The sequence below is a fragment of the Manihot esculenta genome, chromosome 9, assembly GCF_001659605.2.
Source record: "Manihot esculenta cultivar AM560-2 chromosome 9, M.esculenta_v8, whole genome shotgun sequence".
NCBI classification, from domain to species: domain Eukaryota; kingdom Viridiplantae; phylum Streptophyta; class Magnoliopsida; order Malpighiales; family Euphorbiaceae; genus Manihot; species Manihot esculenta.
In genome coordinates this window covers 33219267-33239227 of record NC_035169.2, presented here as the reverse complement: position 1 = coordinate 33239227, position 19961 = coordinate 33219267, and the positions used below count along the sequence as shown (strand labels likewise).

The 19961-nt window shown below is 34.8% G+C and overlaps 4 protein-coding genes across 5 annotated transcripts; 1 reads left to right on the top strand and 3 right to left on the bottom strand.

The window, feature by feature from the left end:
* Positions 1-872: 872 nt before the first annotated feature.
* On the bottom strand, positions 873-6465 carry LOC110623585 (septin and tuftelin-interacting protein 1 homolog 1). The gene is made up of 2 exons (XM_021768579.2): positions 3435-6465; positions 873-1835 (listed from the first exon to the last, which is right to left on the bottom strand). The coding sequence occupies exon 1, from the start codon at positions 6158-6160 to the stop codon at positions 3545-3547; it is 2616 nt and encodes an 871-aa protein (XP_021624271.1). The 5' UTR covers positions 6161-6465; the 3' UTR covers positions 873-1835; positions 3435-3544.
* A 118-nt stretch (positions 6466-6583) lies between these two features.
* On the top strand, positions 6584-10668 carry LOC110623586 (maltose excess protein 1, chloroplastic). 2 transcript variants are annotated; one of them, XM_043960460.1, is made up of 10 exons: positions 6588-7009; positions 7105-8121; positions 8205-8378; positions 8459-8749; positions 8897-8986; positions 9242-9343; positions 9434-9552; positions 9800-9862; positions 9953-10014; positions 10186-10668. In XM_043960460.1, the coding sequence occupies exons 2-10, from the start codon at positions 7906-7908 to the stop codon at positions 10269-10271; spliced, it is 1203 nt and encodes a 400-aa protein (XP_043816395.1). In that variant the 5' UTR covers positions 6588-7009; positions 7105-7905; the 3' UTR covers positions 10272-10668. The 2 variants fall into 2 exon arrangements, with proteins under 2 accessions (XP_043816396.1, XP_043816395.1); XM_043960461.1 differs by lacking the exon at positions 8897-8986 and having other exon boundaries at positions 6584-8121.
* Positions 10669-13328: 2660 nt separating this feature from the next.
* Positions 13329-14275, bottom strand: LOC110622411. The gene is made up of 2 exons (XM_021766905.1): positions 13979-14275; positions 13329-13696 (listed from the first exon to the last, which is right to left on the bottom strand). Exons 1-2 carry the CDS (start codon positions 14166-14168, stop codon positions 13503-13505), a joined length of 384 nt encoding a protein of 127 aa, XP_021622597.1. The 5' UTR covers positions 14169-14275; the 3' UTR covers positions 13329-13502.
* Positions 14276-15723: 1448 nt separating this feature from the next.
* On the bottom strand, positions 15724-17449 carry LOC110623814 (cytochrome P450 89A2). The gene has a single exon (XM_021768846.2). It carries the CDS (start codon positions 17369-17371, stop codon positions 15827-15829), a length of 1545 nt encoding a protein of 514 aa, XP_021624538.1. The 5' UTR covers positions 17372-17449; the 3' UTR covers positions 15724-15826.
* Positions 17450-19961: the final 2512 nt, after the last annotated feature.

The window sequence follows — 19961 nt, the reverse complement described above, 5'->3', positions numbered from 1 at the left end:
GAGGTTACTGCTGCAAGATATGCGAGCAATGATGTCTCTGAATTGTTTAGTACAAACATCATATTGAGCTGGTTTGCTTGCCTCTAGAAGATACTGGATTAAACTTGGAGGAGAATCAATATGAAGTATATTGCCATTTTTAGATTTGCCCACCACATGTTTGACAAAATTCTTGAAAGGTTTTTCTATTATAAAAATTGTTTTCTATCATCATTTCTTAATGTAAATTACAACTTTATAATGAAATTATTATTGAATTTTAAGAATAAAATATAAATATTTTATATTATTTAGAAATATTGACTTCTCATCAACAAAATAAATCAAATGTAAAATAAAGTTGGACACATATATTTGACTGTTAACCGGTTGATGAAAATATATATTTTAGAGTATTTACACGTCAGGAAATCCCCATTTTTTAACTCAATTCTGGTAAACTATATGCAAACTGTTGAAGAATAATGATGTTAGTAATTGTGGGAAATTTGCTCCTCATTATACTTTCAGAAACCATGCACAAAATTTGCGAGCTTAAAATATTAAAAAAAATTATTATTTAATCTTCATATTAATTTTTAATTTTAAAAAAATTAAAATATCTCTAAAATTTTTTAAAAAATCTACTATTAAATTTTTTTTATTAATTTTAACAATTAAATATTTTATTAATTAATCATTATAATTTAAAAAAATTTATTAATCAATCACTTTTATAAAAATCTATTAATTAATCTAACCAAAATATTCTAAGCCCATTTAAAATAAAAAAATTAATTAATACATCTTTTAAAATATAAAAAATATTTTAATATTTTTCGAACTTGAAAAACTAATTAATAAATCCTCCAATAACACGGGATCAAATAGCATTTTTCTCCAAAAACTATGATTAATAAATCTCAAGAAATAAAATTGAACGTATAATAAGTATAAAGGTGATTAACAAATATATACATACACGTCTTCACATATTGTAGAACAAACCCCCTTTGGAGCTCAGGTGAAAAGGAGAGTGCTTTGTTGAAGAATAAGGTTGTAAAAATGGGCAAGACTTGAGAACGGCACAAGTCTGTTTTATCTGCAAGTGCTTTTGAATTTTTGAAGAGGAATGTGGGGTACATCCGTACGTCTCCGCAGTGTAAGGAACCCTCTCACAGCTTACTATTATTACCAGTTTTTTCTTTGATTTCTATGGTAGTGTGTTTTTTTTTTTCGTTTTCTTTTGGGAGTAGATGGATGGTGTGTTTCTCTCCTAGTGAACGTAAAAAGGAAGAAATCGAAAAACAGCTAAAAATACAAACTGCCACCACCAATGATGTTTTTAGTGGATTGCAGGGGAGGAACTCTCCTAGCCGCTGCTTCAACAACTGACAGGGTATCACCTTGGCAGACTGCTCTCTGCAGACCTTGGTTCTTCAGCAGCCAACACTAGACGATCTACCTGATCAAGCACCTGCTTACATCCTTCAAACAAGACCATACCTCTGATGTCGTTCGCCATAAATCCAGTTCCACATCTCTCGGCTTGATTGGTTTGCTACACCAAAGCTAATTTTAAGAACATCCAACTCAAGAGTAGAGCAGGAGGTCCTGTTCCCATTACGAATCAGAGTTTTCTCCTCAACAGAAATCATTCCCGGCCTTGGTGCATGGAGATAAATCCTCGTAGAGCCCTTGGGCATGGAGAATAATCTCCACAGCTAAACAATCTTTACCCTGAAAGATGAATTCATTTCTGGCCAGACAGATGAATTCTTGATGGTTCTCCAGCTCCCACCCGTTGACTGTTTGATATGCTAATCCAAACCTCCATCAGGTTGTTATCCTCCAACCTATCAGTTCAGACTTAAACATGTTGAGAGAGGAGAGAAACCACACTTGGCAGACCCATCACAGTGAAACAGAAGAACATGCAGGACAGGAATGTATATTTTCCAGTGAACTCATATTAGGATAGAAGCTCGGAGAAGTGCTTTTTTTTTAAAAAAAAAAAAATGAGTCTTCAAATAGAGTCAAAGTTCAGTTGAACTCATAACAAATAACCATTGATAGCATAGGTATTGAACGGTACATGTCCACAGACTAATTAGTATTTACAATATTTATAGGTTATATCTTTATACTATTTGGGATTTTAACCCATTGAACACTTGAACCAAAATCATAATTTATTGGATACCTAAATTATAATCAAAAGTTCATAACTAATAAACACAAGTTAGTCATGTCTTGTCAAAAAAATCATAAATGGTCCCTCTTATTGCTAATTATAATCTAAATTTTATTGACTGTGGTTAAAATTTTTAAAAAATGACAGTTTCCTTCAACAAGACAAGAATAATTGTAACATTTTATAAAAACACATCAGCAATATTTAAAAGACAGTTGGCAAAATTTAGATACAGTCAGCAATAAGTTAAATATCTTTCTTTTCTTGAAAGATATAACTATTTTGTGTTTAATTGCTATGATTTAAAAGTTTTAAGTATTCAATAGTTTTTAATTTTAGTTTGGATGTTAAATGGGTTAACCTCAAGCAGTACAGGGGTAAATCTGTTCAAGTATGCATTTGGCCATATTTATACTGTGTATCTGGTGTATTTGTGTGTGTGTGTGTGTGTGTGTGTGTGTATTGGGACTTGCGTGTTATCGAAACTTCCCCTTAGCTGAATTATGTTCAACCAGATTCACAGTTGGTGCAACCTAATTGCCAAACCAAACATGGTTTTGGCTGCAAAATGTACTTTCAAAGAAAGAAGCTGTAGTAGTCTACAGCGCAAGGCTCCAGCCCTAGCATGAACCACATGTGCAAATTTTCCAGTTTTTATCTATTCAAGGCCAAAATAATAAACGAGACATACATTTATACCCTTCTGAACAAAGAAAGAAATAATTAATTAAAAGACTCCAAGAGTGTCTTTGTGCATGAAATTTATATCCTATTTCCACCTGCTCATTCTTTTCTGTTCGTTTTTTTTTCCATCAAAACACATCATCCTTTTTCGCTAGAGACAAAATCGACTATGAAAGGAAGAGCCTTATACTCGGCTACTAACCCAAAATTGGCAGCACAAAGAAAGTCAGGGTGTAGGAAAACAAGTAGGAGAAACAATTGATAACCAAAAAGTTAAGCCAAAAAGAGGACTTGAAATATGGAAAAGTTTGAAATAACACAAGTACTCAAAGCATAAAGCAAATCAATATTCAAGGCAAGCCAGTTGAAGAGGAAAAGAAAAACATACCATAAAAAATGGCAAAACATATTTACAAGAACAGCTAACAAGGACATACAAGTGTAAACAAGTGAGCAGCAATAGTGCATAATAACTAGGGTAATGGGCTAATGGCTACAAAATGATTTCAAATTATCATTTCTTACAATAAAAAGCTCTGTCCGTCACAGACAAGCTGAAAGAATATGAAAAACTGACCTACTAAGATTCTTTGCGGCATGATGCATCAGACCCTATATGATCTGAAGGACTTCTTTCTCAGCCTGTAGTTGCTCCACATCCCAGCAGCTCTACAGAGACTCTATAAATCAGCGTCTCTTTGTAAGAGAATTGTTATGCATCTCAAGCAACTTATCGAGGTTTGTCAGGAACCATTCTTCCTCCTTCTGGGCATACAACCTTTGATGCACAGAGTCCACATATATGCTTATGCTACCATAGCCATAAATCTGGTGACCATCGTATGTCCTGCCAGGTTTAGGCTTAAATAGCAAGCCATGATCTTGTGCATGGGCCTCAACAATTTCTTTCAAAGTCATCTCAAGACCACCACCCACACCATCTGCCTGGACTGAGCTTCCCACACCCATCACAGGTTGCTGTTGAGCATGTGATGTAGCTCTCTGCTGAGCCTCAAACTGCTTTTGTTCTAGTGCCCTATAATAACTAAGATTCTCCCTCAAGCCAGGTTGGACGACTTCCATACCTTCAATGGCCCGATCAATCATGTTAAGGCCAAGAGTAAATTGATATCGAATATTTTCATGAGCCTGAAGCTCCGGTGGCAGAAGTCCCTTCCAACCTGTATACCATTTATGAACCTCCTGTAAGTTTGGATTTGAACACAACCAATGATATAGAACCTGTAGCCACTTGACAAAGAAAAATCTCTCCATCAAATCAACCATGAGATGAATTGGGATTGCAGAAGCCCATGATATGACCCAATAGAATTGATCAAGCTTCTGATCAGCAGGATTTATTTGGAACTCTTGCAGTGCAACCTCCAACTTCGGAACTATAAATTTGCGCATAAGATTTTCCCAACTGGCTGAATCAAACACAGTTTTCCAAGGCGACAATATAGCATAAGCAGATGCATCACTAGGATGCCAAGCACCAAGAACCATAGACAATTTCATACGTATCTTCTCGTACAAGTACTCCAATCTCTGTCCCAACTGCGGCAGCCATGGATGCACCCAAACATGTATTGGAACAGTTTCCCGACGAGGGTCCCACAAGTCCACAGCACTAGACAATTTCGGGAGGACTACATTATCTAATATGCTCTGAATAACTGATGCAGGCAACAACCTTTCCCATGATTCAAAAAATCTAAGCATGGGTTCAGGATCCCTAGGTTCCCAAGTATTAATACCAGCTATTCTTACAGCAGGTAAAACTACTTCAGATACTAATTGTGAATATGGTGTGCCTACATCCCAAATATCATTACTTTCGTCACCTTGCAACACATTCTTCCACAATTCCACAAGTTCCAGTCCATGCAACGGATTTCTGAGAGGATCCCATCCCTGAAATACTCTAATAAACAAAGGCAAAGCAAATGAACAAGCAATGCTAGACAAGTTGCAAAGCTTGTAATCATCTGCAAATTTCCTCCGCAGGTCAGTAAAACACTTTGCTAACAAATCTAAGGTCAAGATTCCAGAGGAATTTTGTTCCTCGATATGGCTCAACATATTCATGATTTCCTCCATGTTATCCAATTGTTTCTTTTGACGTGTAGCATCCATTTCCAATTTCTCCTTCTCCTTCTGCAAGCTAATAGCTGTCTCCCTCTCGTTTCTCAAATCCCTATCAATCTTCTGAATGTCCAACTCTGCCATGTCCACAATCAACCTCACATTGTGCTGAAGTTCTGGCATTGGAATATCGTTTTCTATTGCCTTCTCTTCTGCATTCAGATTCTCCAAATTTGTCAGCACTCTCACTTGAGGTCCTCGCATATCAAGCACCTTCTGTATAACCTCAAAACCTTGTTCTTCCTTCTTTGCCAACAACTCCTCTGCTGTCATATACTCCTCTTGCTTCTTCTTCCTCCCCTTCACCCAGAGCTTCTCCTTTGCTCTGCCCACAATCTGACTCTGGCTCTGGCTATGTGTCACACTCTTAATTTCCTCCACCTGAGGCAACTTAGCTGATGTTTCTTTAAAATCGTTGAAACCCATTCCCATATTCTTAGGCCTCATCTTCGCTTCAATTGGGGCCACAATCCCTTGCTCATTCTTCCCTAATCCACCTCCCTTATACCCCATTTTCTCCAACAGTCTCATCCCAATCCCTTTGGTATGCTTCTCAAACACCCCAACACCCTCAGTTCCGACTTCCCTCTTTTTCCCTCCTTCCTTTCCATGTTTTTCCAATCGCTCCCGCTCCCTCCTTTGTGCTCCCTCTTTGATCCTCCTCCCAAACTCGGTAGGCAAAAAATTATCCTCATCCTGATCACCATCATCCTCAAACCCCTCACTTTTTTTTACAGTATTATTGCTATTATTAAATCCTAATCCGGTGCCAAATCCTAGCCCCGACCCTGAACCTGAACCTAACCCAGGCCTGTCATTATCTTCGGCAAACATGTCATCAACATTCTCTTCTTTCGAGTTCTTATCTATTTCTTGGTTAGGCATCACGGTACCTGTAGATACGAAATTGACGGGCTTAGTAAGGTCAGGCTTCCGGCCAAAATCACGGTCTTTTCTCCGCTTCCGCGAAGATGAGCCGTTGCCGTCTTCATCATCGGAATCGGAATAGTCGGCGAAAACACCATACAGAACATCATCCTTGGTTTGCTTGCGCCTCTCTTTGCGACTCCGGTAGAAGAACTCGCCGTTTATCCATTGGCCGTCCTCAAAGTCGTTATCCATCCCAAATCTCTCCATCTCCTGGTAATCGTCCATCTTGAATTTGATCCCTAGCTCTCTCTTGCTTAGTTTAGTTTTTACTCCTCAAATCTGGAAAATGAATAAACGGAACCGACAAAACCCTAGAATGTAGTTCACGGTTCCGAAGGAAATTCAGTGCTCACGGATCGCAATCCGTCCGGCCCGGTCCGAATGATGGCGACTTTGGGTAGGGTTTTTGAAACGACCCGGCCCCAATCGAACTCGTCTGGTAAGCTACTTATTTATAATTTAGGGTATAAATTTAATGAATCGGTGATTAAGATATATTATTGTTGTTATATATTTCACCCTGCTTAGTTTTTATATTTTGAAAATTAAGCTTTTAGCTCTAACAAATATTTTTATTAAAATTAAATTTTCTTTTTTTCTATTTTAAAGCAACATTATATTATTTATTTATCATAAGTGACAGATAAGGTCGGTTTTAGTGAGTGTCGACTCCTTCTGCCCCATCCGAGCAGGAAAGGGCCTTTCTTCGCCTCCTTTTATTTGGTAGTCAGTTTTCCTTCTCCCACCCCTAGTTGGGTGTATATATCTCTTTCTAATTGTTTTATGGCAGATCCGATGGTCTATTTAGGGTTTTATTTTTTTATTATTTCTTTGGATTGTTTTTTTTTTTTTTTTTGGCTTTATGCAAATTTTCTAACTGTGGCTACTCACAAATTGTCTCCATTAGCAATGGTTAGTGGTGGTTGCTTACAGAGATGATTCTCAAAAAGTGCGTTAGAGACATTTAAGAGCATGACTTTCTCACTGTCTTCCTTGCTTTCAAATCTGTCGAAAACCTACCTGGCCTGGGTTGAGCCTAGTTCTTCATGCTTCTCTCTTCTACTCATATCGGTGGTTGGTGATTTTCTAATAGTTTTTCTTCCTTTATCCGACGATCTCCAGCATTTTTTTCCCATGGTTCCTCAGTATGTCTCTTTTGCCTTCTGTAGTATGGAGTTTCTTTGGATGTTGGTGCCCCTGGCTTTGCCTCCACCTTCAAAGATTCAACTAAAACTAAGACCATACCTTGATGATCGGACTGAAGGCTGAGCGAATCTTCGGTTCCTTGTACGCTGGTTGGTCCTTTATCAGCGACCATCGCTGATGTTTACATATCGCAGATGATTATTTTTTATAAGGTGGAAACCTTATAAGGTTTGCAACTTGTCTAGTATTGCTTGTTCATTTGCTTTGCAACTTTGCAGATAAAAAGTTGGAAACCTTATATTAATTATTTTAAAATTAATAAAATTTTATTTTTTAACATTATATTAGAGTCTTAATAAATAAGTAATTATAATTTAAAACAGATAAAAAGGAAATTAAAAATAAATATTTAAACATAGAAAAAAAATAATTTATAAATCTTTCAAGCCGTGAAGCGGCCAAAAGTTGGAAGATAATGTCTTTCTTTATCAGTTAATAGTCAAATAGTCAAACGAAACACAAGATCCGATCTTCCGGAGCTTCTCGCATCTAGCGAACCGTCTTCCATGAAAGCACCTTTCTTTTTCTTTTCACTTCACTTTCAGTCCCTTTCGCAACTCGCAATCTATCTCGTGCATCCTCCACGTTTCACTGCGAGATTTGCACATTCTCTCCCTGCTCAGTTCTCAAGTCCCACACCTCTTCCTCCTCCATCCACCGCGTTATGTGGCCACTGCTGCAAGTCTCTTCCTTTTCTTCTTTTATTCCATTCTGATCAAGCTCTTTGCTGTTCCTTTTGAATCTCTTCACCTGCTGCTCCTGTAATGGCCAGGTCTCTGGTTGTGCCGGCACCATCCAAGCACTCTTCTTTGTTCCCAAATTTCCCTACAGATTCCCATTTTATTCAATCCCGAACCCTTCCCTTTGCTGCTCTTCGCAATTCTTCTAATTGTTACACTCGCTGTTCTCTAACTTCGCTTCATCGCCGCCTAGCTCCTGTTGCTGCTTTAGAATCCGACGTTCCGCACCCTTTGCACCAGGTAATTTTGTGGTTGAATTGTGTTTTTCCCCTGCCTTTGAAGAAAAAATACTCATAAATTGGGGTTTTGTTGGATTTTATAAGGGATCAGCGAATGTGAAACGCAGTAAGACCTTTGAACAATGGGATTCCTGGACGGCGAAATTTTCTGGAGCAGCAAATATTCCATTTTTGTTGCTTCAAATGCCTCAGATCATCCTCAATGCTCAAAATCTAATGGCTGGAAATAAAACTGCCCTATTGGCTGTACCGTGGCTGGTAAGCCATTTTTTAGTCATCTAGTTGGCTTAAGAATTTTCCCTTTTTAATGAACTGAGGAGGAAATGTTGTAAATGCAGGGGATGCTTACTGGGTTGCTTGGAAATCTTTCATTACTTTCCTACTTTGTGAAAAAGAAGGAAACTGAGGTAATCGTCGTGCAAACGCTGGGAGTTATTTCCATTTTTATTGTTATCACTCAGCTTGCAATGGCAGAGGCTATGCCCCTGCCTCACTTTGTCGCTACTTCAGTGGTTGTGGCAATTGGGCTGGTGTTTAATTTCTTCAATTACCTTGGAAAGCTTGACCCTGGAATATGGCGTTTTTGGGAAGATTTTATAACTGTGGGTGGACTCTCAGCTCTTCCACAGGTACACTCGGATGCTAGAGCATCCATTCTGTTTTCTGGTTAACTAGAAGTTATGAAACTATTGATTTTGACTGTTAGATGAGGAAAATTTTAATTTAGTTTGCATGTTTTTTTTTAACACTCTATATATTTGTGAATTGGAGCATAGGTCATGTGGTCTACATTTGTCCCATACTTGCCAAGCTCTATATTGCCTGGGGCAATAGCATTTGTGGTAGCTATAGCAGCTGTTATAATGGTAAGTTTTTAGAAATTCAATTTGCTTTTGGTGACATTCCTCAAACGCTCGTTGAATTTTGTGTTAGAACTTGGGTGTACATTAGACAACCTTTACTCTAAATGTAATACCACTTTTGTTTCTATATGTGAAACTTGTATTGAGGTTTTTATTTTTTGCTTCTCAATTTTGTTCCTATCTTTTATTTTTCTGAGCAGGAAATATAAACATTTGGATTCAGAATTCGTTTGTACTTACAACTGTTAAGATTTGCAGGCACGAACAGGTAGTTTGTCAGAGAAAGGTGTCAAATTTGTTGGAGGATTATCTGGATGGACGGCAACTCTTCTATTCATGTGGATGCCAGTTTCACAAATGGTGATCTCTGTTGTCCCATAGTTTAAATTTGTTGGCTTACTGATGTTTATCTTACATGCTTACCTGAACAAGAAAATGATTTCTATTCAGTGGACAAATTTCCTGAATCCTGAGAACATCAAAGGCTTATCAGCCTTCTCAATGCTGCTTGCTATGATTGGAAATGGACTTATGATCCCACGTGCTATCTTCATACGCGATTTGATGTGGTTATGCTCCTTCCTCCAACAATCCTCCTATTTTGTCCTGCATCTAAGCTATAGCAATTTTTATACTAAACTGCCAAAAATCTAAATAATCATATTCTACTTCTATCCCATTCCAAGCAGAACTGTAACTGGTCATTCATCTTTTAATAGTAGTTCCATTTATTGTCGTTGATAATTGGACTCGTTACTTGGCTTCAATGGACTAGTAATGTATTTGAGAAATGTGTTGGTTCAACCGCGTTTGCAGGTTCACTGGGTCAGCCTGGGCTACGCTCTTTTATGGGTATGGGAATATTGTATGCATGTACTGGTAAGGTTTCACATGGAATTGTCAGTGTTTAATAATTGGTAAACTTGGGGCAATATTTCAATATCGATTGACACGTTACTACAATTTCAGTTTGAAGACTATTAGCAGGGAATTCTTTCTTGCAGCAACAGCTGGTTTGGTTTCATGGATAGGTTGCACCACTATCTATCTCTCGTTTGTTTTTTGTATATACGTGTAAATTAATCCGGAAAATTCTTACCTGCACCACCAACACCCAACCAATAGAAAGCTACAAAGCTACTATCGTGCTTTCATAAGTGGATCCTACCATGATTTTGTGATACATTTCCTTCTTTTAATAGGAATGACGCTGTGGAGAGACTCTGCAGTGTACGGATACAGCTCACCTCTGACATCCTTGAAAGAGTTGGCTTTTGGCTCAACTTGAAGTTCAGTAGGATGGTGCCATGAAAAAGGAACCAGATCCCAGAGATCTTAGTTCTGGACATTCATCCTTGATCCAAATTGCCATTGCTTGAAAGCTGCTGCCGAAGTTTTCCAGCCGTGGAAGTTTTAATCGGAGAGCAAGATTGTATAGAGATCACTTGATGCACGTCCACTGGACATTGCTAGTCAGAGTTTTGAAAGACACGTTGAAGTTATGGATAAAGCTGAATAATTACAGAAGCAATGATTAGTTTTTCATGTAATAAAATGACCAACAGATGGGAACAGTATTTTTCTTATGTTTTGAAGAACAATTAAAATACCGTTGTATTTTATATAACCAAATCTTTTTATTGTTCTATTAAATAAAACGAAGATAAAGTTATACTAGCTTTGAATTTATAATTGTAACTATTCAAATTTTTTAATTTTTCTAGATAAAATTTAAATAATTTGACATTTCTTTTTTACAGAATAATTTTACAAAATATGAAAAAATTTTAATTGATTAAAAAATCAAAACCGAATCATAAATTTGATAAACATAGCAACCTCATAATAAATTTACCCTGATAAAAGCAAACCAACGTGAGGTAAATATCCTAAAGATAAATGAATTCCAATTGTTTTTTTTTAAGCAAAAAAGAATCCTCCTAAATTTTGAAATACTATTTTTAAAGCAATATGTCCTTTGACTTCGAAATATAACTCCATGCATCCCAATGGAGAAAATGTATGTTAAATTTTAAAAAATATAACTAATTTGTAGTTTTTTTAAAAAAATAATTTTAATAAATATGTCTAGTTTTTTTTTTTTTTTTACCCATGCACAACTCTTCAACATCTTGAATGATCCAACTATAAAAATAAAATCCAATTTAAAATATAATTGATTGGACCATCGAAATCAAATCAATCAAACCAAATTTAAATCTAAAAAGCCTAAATATTTCCATCGCCTCCCAACTACCTCAATTACTCTGGTGACTGACACAGTACAAAAGACTTCTCACAAGAAGTCGCAAAACCAAGGTAGAAAGCCAAAAGCAAAATGGCCAAATTCGCAGTGACAAAGAAAATCGCCAGAAGCTCCAAGAAAATTAAAAAGGCCAAACTCCACGCATGTAGTCAAAAAAACTGAAGAACAGTGCAAGCGATTATGGATGTTTATCGGTATTTCATTCTCTTATAGCCTGAACGAACTGAATCGCAAAATGCATGGTCGAAATATCCGAAGTAAATTATCATTGGATGAAAAAGCTTCTCCGCCGCTCCATCACGAACCACACACAACAACGTATCAACGTAGTCCCTCAACATTTGCATGTTATGAAAAAAGAAAAAGGAAAAATCAAATAAGACAACAAAAGAGATAAAAAGAAAAACCAAAAGAAGTTAGACACAACAATGTGAGGGAACCATCGCCTAAAAACTTCTCAAATGAAGCAAACCTTTCCCCTACCTAAAGGCAGATGAATATAAGCTGAAACCGAAGAAAGAAACTCGCCAAACAAACGATCGGAAATACGATGATAAAGAAACAAAACCTTTTAAATTCCCTGTGACCGCTTCCTCTTCTCTGTCGCTCTCTTTTTCCCTTTCTCTCTCTTTTTCCTTCAAATATCTCACATGAATCTCAAGTCTCACATAAATGTCTAGGTTCGAATTTTTGGAAACAAAAATGATGGTCGGGAGCAAGAACGTAACCTTCTAGGTGGAATAGCCATTACCAAATACTCCCGCCAAGTTAAGTTTCTCTTTTTTGGACATGATCCCTCTCTCCAATTATTTATCACCATTCCTGTCTGAGAAATCTCTCTCAACCTCCCCAAGAGTTCATCTTGGGATTATGAAACAGCTTTCGCAGCTCTAAGTTGCATTAACGAAACCCGAGGTTGCTTACTCAATAGCATGGTCTATAATTCTAGCACTGCAAGGAAAACACAATATTTGAAGATTGATTCATCAGTACTAGGAAACTCCCAAGGTTTTTAGACAGGCGGCAATGCTTCTATGGAGTATCATCTATAATCGTCACTAGAAAACAGTTCCACCAAGCAAACTTATTGCAGCCATTCAGGCAACGATAGCAGTGTTCGTGGTTTTTGATATTCTGTTTGTGAAGAGAGTTTATATGAATATGGGGGTGCCTGACACATTGAATATCGTTGTTTTCTCTGGAATTTTTAGAGTTCTTTTTCAAGATTCTGCCTTTTAATGTCTTAATAGCACAACTCTGCCCACCTGGGTGTGAGGGATCGCTGATGGCACTTGTGGCACAGCTCTGCAGTAGGCTGGGCCTGCTTAGCATCCGGCTTTACAAGGGTAGCCCTGCAACTGAGCCCCTTGACTTATCAAGCGCGCATAAAGTTTTCTCTTGTTCCATTTTTTTCCCTTACAGATAAAGAAGGCATGCATCTTGGATAGACTATCACCAAAACAAGCGTCAATACACTCGAAGCATTGCCGTATGAACATTCTAACAAGGAAAGAATTAATTTCACAATCAATATTTTCATAACATTTGCCATTTGGCATTCTACGTTAAGCAATATACTAATAGCAGGTGATCAGCAATCCAAGATAAAGTAAATCGATTAACAATATCAAACACCTCATACAATGCCCTCATGGCTATGAAGCACATAACAGCAAAATAATGCTTCCAGAACGTTCTCTGAACCATCAATACTTAAAATGATGATTACGATCACTGTAATACTTAACGTAATAAGAATACTAGTAAAAAAAATCAGTGTGCTCTAAACCTCATGGATTTCAGTTCAAGATAAAAAATGCTTAAAAGTAATAAGAAGCTGATAAATTACTAGGTTTCTTTTCCTGCCCTCGAAATTATTCAAATTCATGAACAGCACAACTCTGAACAAGAAAGAAGCAATGAGTAACAGAGTGCATCCTTTTGTTAATTCTGAAAAGTAGGATAATTAACCATATTGCTATTATATGAAATGCCACATGCCTCAAATGCAATAGAGGTAATACAATAAATGGGGATGTGAAATTGCAAGCCAAACCATTGACATAAAGATCATACACATTATCAGAAAGAAAGAACTCCATTAAGAACAGAGAAAATTCATTAGTTCATCAGTATATGTGGACATACTAACAGCACAGCCAGAGGCTGAACATTAAAATTACAAAAGGAAAATCACAAAAACTAGCAACACATTAGATTCTAAAAACACACTAAGCATACTGTTAACAATTTCTAAACACGGCCATCCCACAGGCAATCTGAGTTAACTTTCCCACCCTTCAACAGACCTTCAATTTCTACAGGTGGGTTCAGACCCAAACGTTGAGCACGTTCCCATCTAGCCAGCCGGGTCATCCCAAGGCACGGCCCAAATGCCATGTTCATGTCAAATTGCCTCAACGCTTCCTCATGTTTGTCATAATCATCTATCAAAACCAAGAAAACAGCAGCAAAATCTTGAAAGTGGTATAACCTATCCAGAAAAATTATATACAGCAAACGGACCATGTACTAATTCCAAACAATTATAACTATCCAAAGTTGTTATCAGTTTCACAAAAACGGAAACTTTATTTCTTTAAACCCAAGATCGTTATCAATTTCAAGACTGAATTTTTCAAAGAAAAAAAAAACCTTAAAAATACAACCATCAAGAAAAGAATGAATAATAAAGGCATACATCAGAGCAGAAAGAAAAAAAGCAAAACCTTGAAGATCCGGTGCGCCATGAGAAATGAGGGCCCTCGGCTGGGTGATATCAGAGCCGATAGCGGCTGCGTCTTTGGGCGATTTCTTCTTGGACTTAGAGGTTGATTTGGAAGAAGATTTTGTGATGCCACCTCTATTGGTCTTCCTTTGCCTGTAGAAACTCTTCATGTCGCTAGATGCTGTTTCCATCTCCCTCTTTCACTTTCCCCTCGTTATAGAAATTCAAAATTTGAATTTTGGTTCAATCTTCTTTCGAAGAAAAACCAGTAGGGATTAGGATTCTCCTTTTATATAGATGCCAAATGGGTCTTCAAGGGTTTTGTTAGCTAATAGGCTTTTGTGAGAGTGATGCATATCTGGGCTCATGGCCCAAACAATCATGCAATCATATGAAGCCATTATTTAAAATCAACAAATATATATAAACCCAGCTCAAAAACCTTAATTAACCATTTATTATCAATAATATCTTTTTTTTTTTGAAATGTTAATTTATGATGTTAAAATTTCTTCATTTCACAAGTTTCAATTTATTTATTTATATTTAATTTATGATGTTAATTATGCCAATAGAATTTTGATTTCAGTGAGGGTAGGAGATTACGGCATACATACAGCTAAAGGGCTTGATTTGTGGGAAGTTAATGAATCTAATTTGATAATTGAGAATTCATCATGGATTGGGTTGGGTTTTTCAGCTTTACTGAGGTTGAGAGCTTCTAAGATTTTGATTTTGATCCATCTCCCGTATTATTGATTTAGGGATATTAATATTCTTACAGTTTTGGGTGCATTTTGACGAATTATTCTATTATATGCAACAATGAAAGTGGATTATTATGACATAAATATTAAGCGATTTATTTATGACGAACAATCGACTAATAAATATTGAGTTGTTTTATTTATATTCAATTTATCACTTATGTCTTGCGTGTTAGTTCTAATGTCTATTTTAAAAGAAATTGACTGGCTTGTTTCAAGAGTAAATAAGATTAAAAATATAGAAAAAGAAATTGACTTGCTTGCTTCGTGAATAGACAAGATTAAAAATATAGAAAGGTCAGATGTAGACAAGATTAAAAATATAAAAAGTTAGTCTGACTTGTCTTTTAAGATGGATGATTTTTTTTTATATGTGTTATGATGTCAAGGAGATTACCATTATTATATTATCAGATTTTAATAGGGTAAAAGAAATTTTCAATTTGTAACTTTATTTTGTAATGAAATTTGAGAATCTATTTTATCTTAAATGAATAGTAAGTGAGACTTATTCAAATTTTTAAATTTTTAATAGTTCCCGTATTAATATCAATTCTCATTGAATATATATTTTCAGTTTAATATGAGATAAAGAGATAAATCGTGATCCATGACTTCAAAGTCAATGCTTTTAATTTTAAAGTCGTAATTGAAAAAGCTTTATTTAAATACCATTCCTTGTTTTATTAAAAAAAAAAAAAGTAAAACTACCATTCCTTGCGAAATAATCTCATTCTTAAATATGTGGAGGTAAGGATACTGCGTAATTAATTAAAAAAATCCTAAAATTATTTAAAAAATAAATATATATTTAAATTCTTAAATTTTATTAAAAAAATATTTAATAATATATAAATTACTTAAAAATATAATTAACATAATTTCATAAAATAACATAATTGAAACTGGTTAAAAAATGTAATAAAAAAACTAATCTTTGCGTGTGTTCTGTTAAAGGCAAGTTAGTAAACCGATGAGATTGTAATTAAAATTTACTAGTGCTTGACTATTTTCAATTGCAATTAAGCAATTTTACAGGTGATAAAAGATTGAACAAAAACTAAATTTACAGAGAAGATCCATTATTTGAATCTGGGAGATACGAAGGCCTGTAATGGATTCTTCATTACAGTTGTGAACTGTTGCTTCTCAGAAAGATCAACTTCATCTCCATCAACAGCCTTCCACTCAAACTTCCACACCAAATTAGCCACAAAATACTCCAAATGAAGCATTGCTAGCCCTATTCCAGGGCAAATTCTCCTTCCCACCCCAAACGGCATCATCTTAATCTCCTTGCTTCCAGTTATATCAAACACTTCTCCACTGCTGCGATCACTGCCCACAAATCTTTCAGGCTTGAAAGCCATGGGATCTTCCCACACATCTGGATCCCATCCCATGTCTGCCACCATGAAATTTATATTTGCCTTTTTGGGTACTAAATATTTACCCAAAATTACATCTTCAGTCACCGCATGTGACAGAACAAAGTGTGCCGGCGGGTGTCGCCTCAGCCCTTCTAAAATGATTGCTTTCAAATATGGCAGCTTCTGCAAATCCTCTTCTTTGATCTCTTCTTCGCCCTCTTCAACAACCCCTTTAATTTCTCTGAAAAGCTTCTCTTGAATATCTGGGTATTTCACCAAATTTGCCATGATCCATTGCAGGGCTGTTGATGTAGTATCTGTGCCCGCGTTGAGAAACTCATTGCACAAACCCACAATTTCATTATCTGTAAGTTTTCTTTTCTCTTCAGGAAGTTGCAGATCGAACAAGGTGTCAACGTAAGATAAGACATGGTCGTCTTTTTTGTCGTTTGAATTCCTCTGTTTCTCTTCATTAGCTTTCTTTCTTGCTTTGATCAATGGAATCAAGACTTCTTGTCGATCCTTTTGAAGCTGCAGGAACTGTGACCAACGTTTACGAAACACGATCTTCGTCAATCTTGGCATGAAATTGAGTGTAACGTATTTACGATTGTTCAAAATGGCAGAACGTTCTACTCTCTCAATTTCTTCAATTTGTTTCTGATCAAGCTTGTCGCCGAAACACATGAGAACTAACAGACAAAACATGGCGTACTGAAAATTATCCACAACGAGAACAGGATCGCCGGATTTCGACTGCGATTCAAACCGATTGATAAGAATTTCCAAAACCCACTTGCGAGCATGAGTATAGGACTTGACCCTTGAAGAATGGAGGATTTCTGAAGTAAGATTCCGGCGTAAAAGGCGCCAAGTAGGGCCGTAGAAGGAGGAGTTGATATTATGCTGATTATTAGTGATAATTTTAACAGTAGCAGTAGGCTCTGGACGATTAGCAAAAACAGCACCATTCTGGACCAAGGCTTGGTGAGCAAGGGAACGATCTCCGATGAAGATGGTGGGGCTAGAACCGATGTGAAGGGTGACCATAGGGCCGAGGTTCTTGTGCAGAGAGCGGACGATGGACTCGATATCGGCGAAGGATTTACGTAGCCATAAAATGTTTCCGATGATGGGGAAATTAAAGGGGCCTGGTGGGAGGCGGTGGCTGTTGGTGGAAGAAAATACGAGATTGAAAAGAGCCTTGAGAAGGGCGGCGGTGGAGATGGTGATGAGGATCAGAAACCAGGTTTCCATTTTCCTGGAGGTAGTCCGACGAGGCCAGTTTCGATGCAGACAAGATTATATAGAGAAAGTTTCGAGATTGCTTGATCTTCTTGTACAGCTGTGGGTTATTGTCATTAATAATAAAATTTAATAAAATTATTTTTATTTTGATTAAAATATTTTATGCATCTTTTTTTTTCTTTATCAGCAAGTAACTAACGTGCATTCCAAGAAATAATAAATTAAAAGAAAATCAAACAAATATGTCAATTTTTTTTAATTAAGAAACTATTTCCACGTTAATTAATCATTAAAATGACTTGTTTATGCAAAACAATAAAAAATAAGTTTATTAAAAAATCTAAACAATTTTTTAAAAACTCATATTTAGATTTAAATTTTAAAATTTTAAAAATTAAATCAATTTTATTTATTTATTATGAATATAGCTAAATATTAAAATATATAATATTTTATTTATTTAATATTATTTTTGAATCTGATTATATTTAATATTATTGATATAAAATAAAGTTTTTGTATATTAAAATATATACATAAATTATAATGTTGATGATAAAATTTAATAAGATGTTTTAATATATGATACATATATTTGAAATTTTGTATAGTAAAGATTTATTTTTAATATGATATATTTAATATTATATAATAAATATAAAATATATTTAATTTTAATATAAAATTTAAATAAAGAGACAGAATATTTATTAATATAAATTTTTTAGAGTTTTTTTTTTTAAATAAATCTATTGATTGTATTAATAAAATTTTATCAAATAAATAGGGATATTATTCTAAATAGAGAGACGATTATACCTGATAAATTTTATAATCAAAATATGAGTATATAGAGTAGTATTACGATAAATTCATCTAATAGATTCTAGAGTCTAACAAAGATTTATAGCATAAGATAATTTGATAAAAATATTTGTCTAAATCCCTACATAAGATAATTTGACAAATATACCCCTCCTTCTTTCTCATCTTTCGAGCATAAATCATTAAAATCTCCCAAACAAAGTCACGGAAAAGAGTTTTTACGAGATAAAACTCGAATAAAATTTCAAGATTGGCGTCGTCGTTGTGATTCTGGAAACCCATAATAATTAATAAACCTTCATTAAATATTATCTTTCGAAACAACTGAATCAATAAAATTTGAAGAAAAGTCAACCACATAAACAGATCTATAATTCTTCCACATTAGCAAAAAATCTCCTCCCAATCCTTATCTATCGATTGAGAAGCAACTATCAAAATGTGAAAAACTATAAAAAAAATTTTATACGAGAATTAAGAGATTTTATTTTCATTAAAAATAAAATATTCGGCCTGTAATTAGAAACTAAATTCTTCAATACATTAACTGTCCAAGGATTGCTGTTATAAATCTGTCAAAAAAGTCTGCATATTTTGAAAATTGATTTGATTGTATATGAGAAATATTCCTATTATACAGAAATCATAAGTTACGATCGGAATATCTCTAAAACTCTTAATACGAACAAGAATATTTTCTTTTTTTATTGATAATCAATTGACGCATATCGTCTTTCATGTGAGGAGAAAAAAAAATTTAAATAAGAGAAAAAGACGATACTATCGAATTACAAAGGAATTATAGAGAAAAACTTAATTTTATAGAGATCATATATAATTTATCGTTATTTTTAAAAAAATTTAATTTAGTTATTTTAATTATAATTGTATAAATTAAAAAGATTTAATTTATTTATAAAAAATTTAAAATTTTCTACATGAATATGAATTAACATAATGGTTAGAGTAAAAAATAATTTTAAAAAAGGTCTTATGGATTAAGGACGTCAAAAAGGATGACGTAAGCAATGACAACTGTGGGTGCGTCTTTCTTCCTACTTTTTTCTCAGAGCTTCTTTCGTTTTTCAATCGACGATTGGGGGTCGTACTTTACGGCATTTGTCTATTAACGGTTGGGCTGTGTGACAAATCGATGAAAAGTTTATTATTTAATTTTTATAATATATAAATAAATAAATTAATTAATTAATTTTTATATATCGTGCATATTTAAATTTCTTTTACAACAATCAATAGCTAAAATTAATAAAATAATTAATTAATATTTTTTAAAAAATTTTAAAAATATTTTAATGTATTTTTTAGAATTAATAAATTAATTAATTTCTAGACCATAAAAATCACATAAATTTTTTTTCTAAACTGAAAATAGAAATATATTGTCCTTGAAAGAATTGCATAACAAATTCACAACCGGTAGCAAGGTACTATCTGCAAATAATAACATTAGATTAAACAATCTCTAAACCATCCACCCTGATGCTAAAGAGATTGTCCTTATTAAAAGAAAAAAAAAAAAAAAGAAAAGTTTTCCAAAAGAAATTCCACCATCATCTCTGCAAAAAGAGTCCATTTCTATTTGGCAACAAAAGTTAAGCGGTTTAATTGAATAAACCATTCCATAAGTATATGTTTTTTTTTGGAAATGCTAATGCATTAACATGCGCACCCCATGGGCAAACCATGCAACATTCATGATAGCTGTTTTTGCCTCCTTGAAATTACATGTTAATTTGATGTAAGCTTGTTGCTC

Excerpts from the sequence above, each read along its gene's own strand:
- LOC110623585 (XM_021768579.2), bottom strand. The coding sequence starts at position 6,160 with ATGGACGATTACCAGGAGATGGAGAGATTTGGGATGGATAACGACTTT.
- LOC110623586 (XM_043960460.1), top strand. The coding sequence starts at position 7,906 with ATGGCCAGGTCTCTGGTTGTGCCGGCACCATCCAAGCACTCTTCTTTG. Across the intron at positions 9,553-9,799 it reads TTCATACGCGATTTGATGTG|GTTCACTGGGTCAGCCTGGG; the intron begins GTTATGCTCCTT and ends CCGCGTTTGCAG. Across the intron at positions 9,863-9,952 it reads AATATTGTATGCATGTACTG|TTTGAAGACTATTAGCAGGG; the intron begins GTAAGGTTTCAC and ends CTACAATTTCAG.
- LOC110622411 (XM_021766905.1), bottom strand. The coding sequence starts at position 14,168 with ATGGAAACAGCATCTAGCGACATGAAGAGTTTCTACAGGCAAAGGAAG. Across the intron at positions 13,697-13,978 it reads TGGCGCACCGGATCTTCAAG|ATGATTATGACAAACATGAG; the intron begins GTTTTGCTTTTT and ends TGGTTTTGATAG.
- LOC110623814 (XM_021768846.2), bottom strand. The coding sequence starts at position 17,371 with ATGGAAACCTGGTTTCTGATCCTCATCACCATCTCCACCGCCGCCCTT.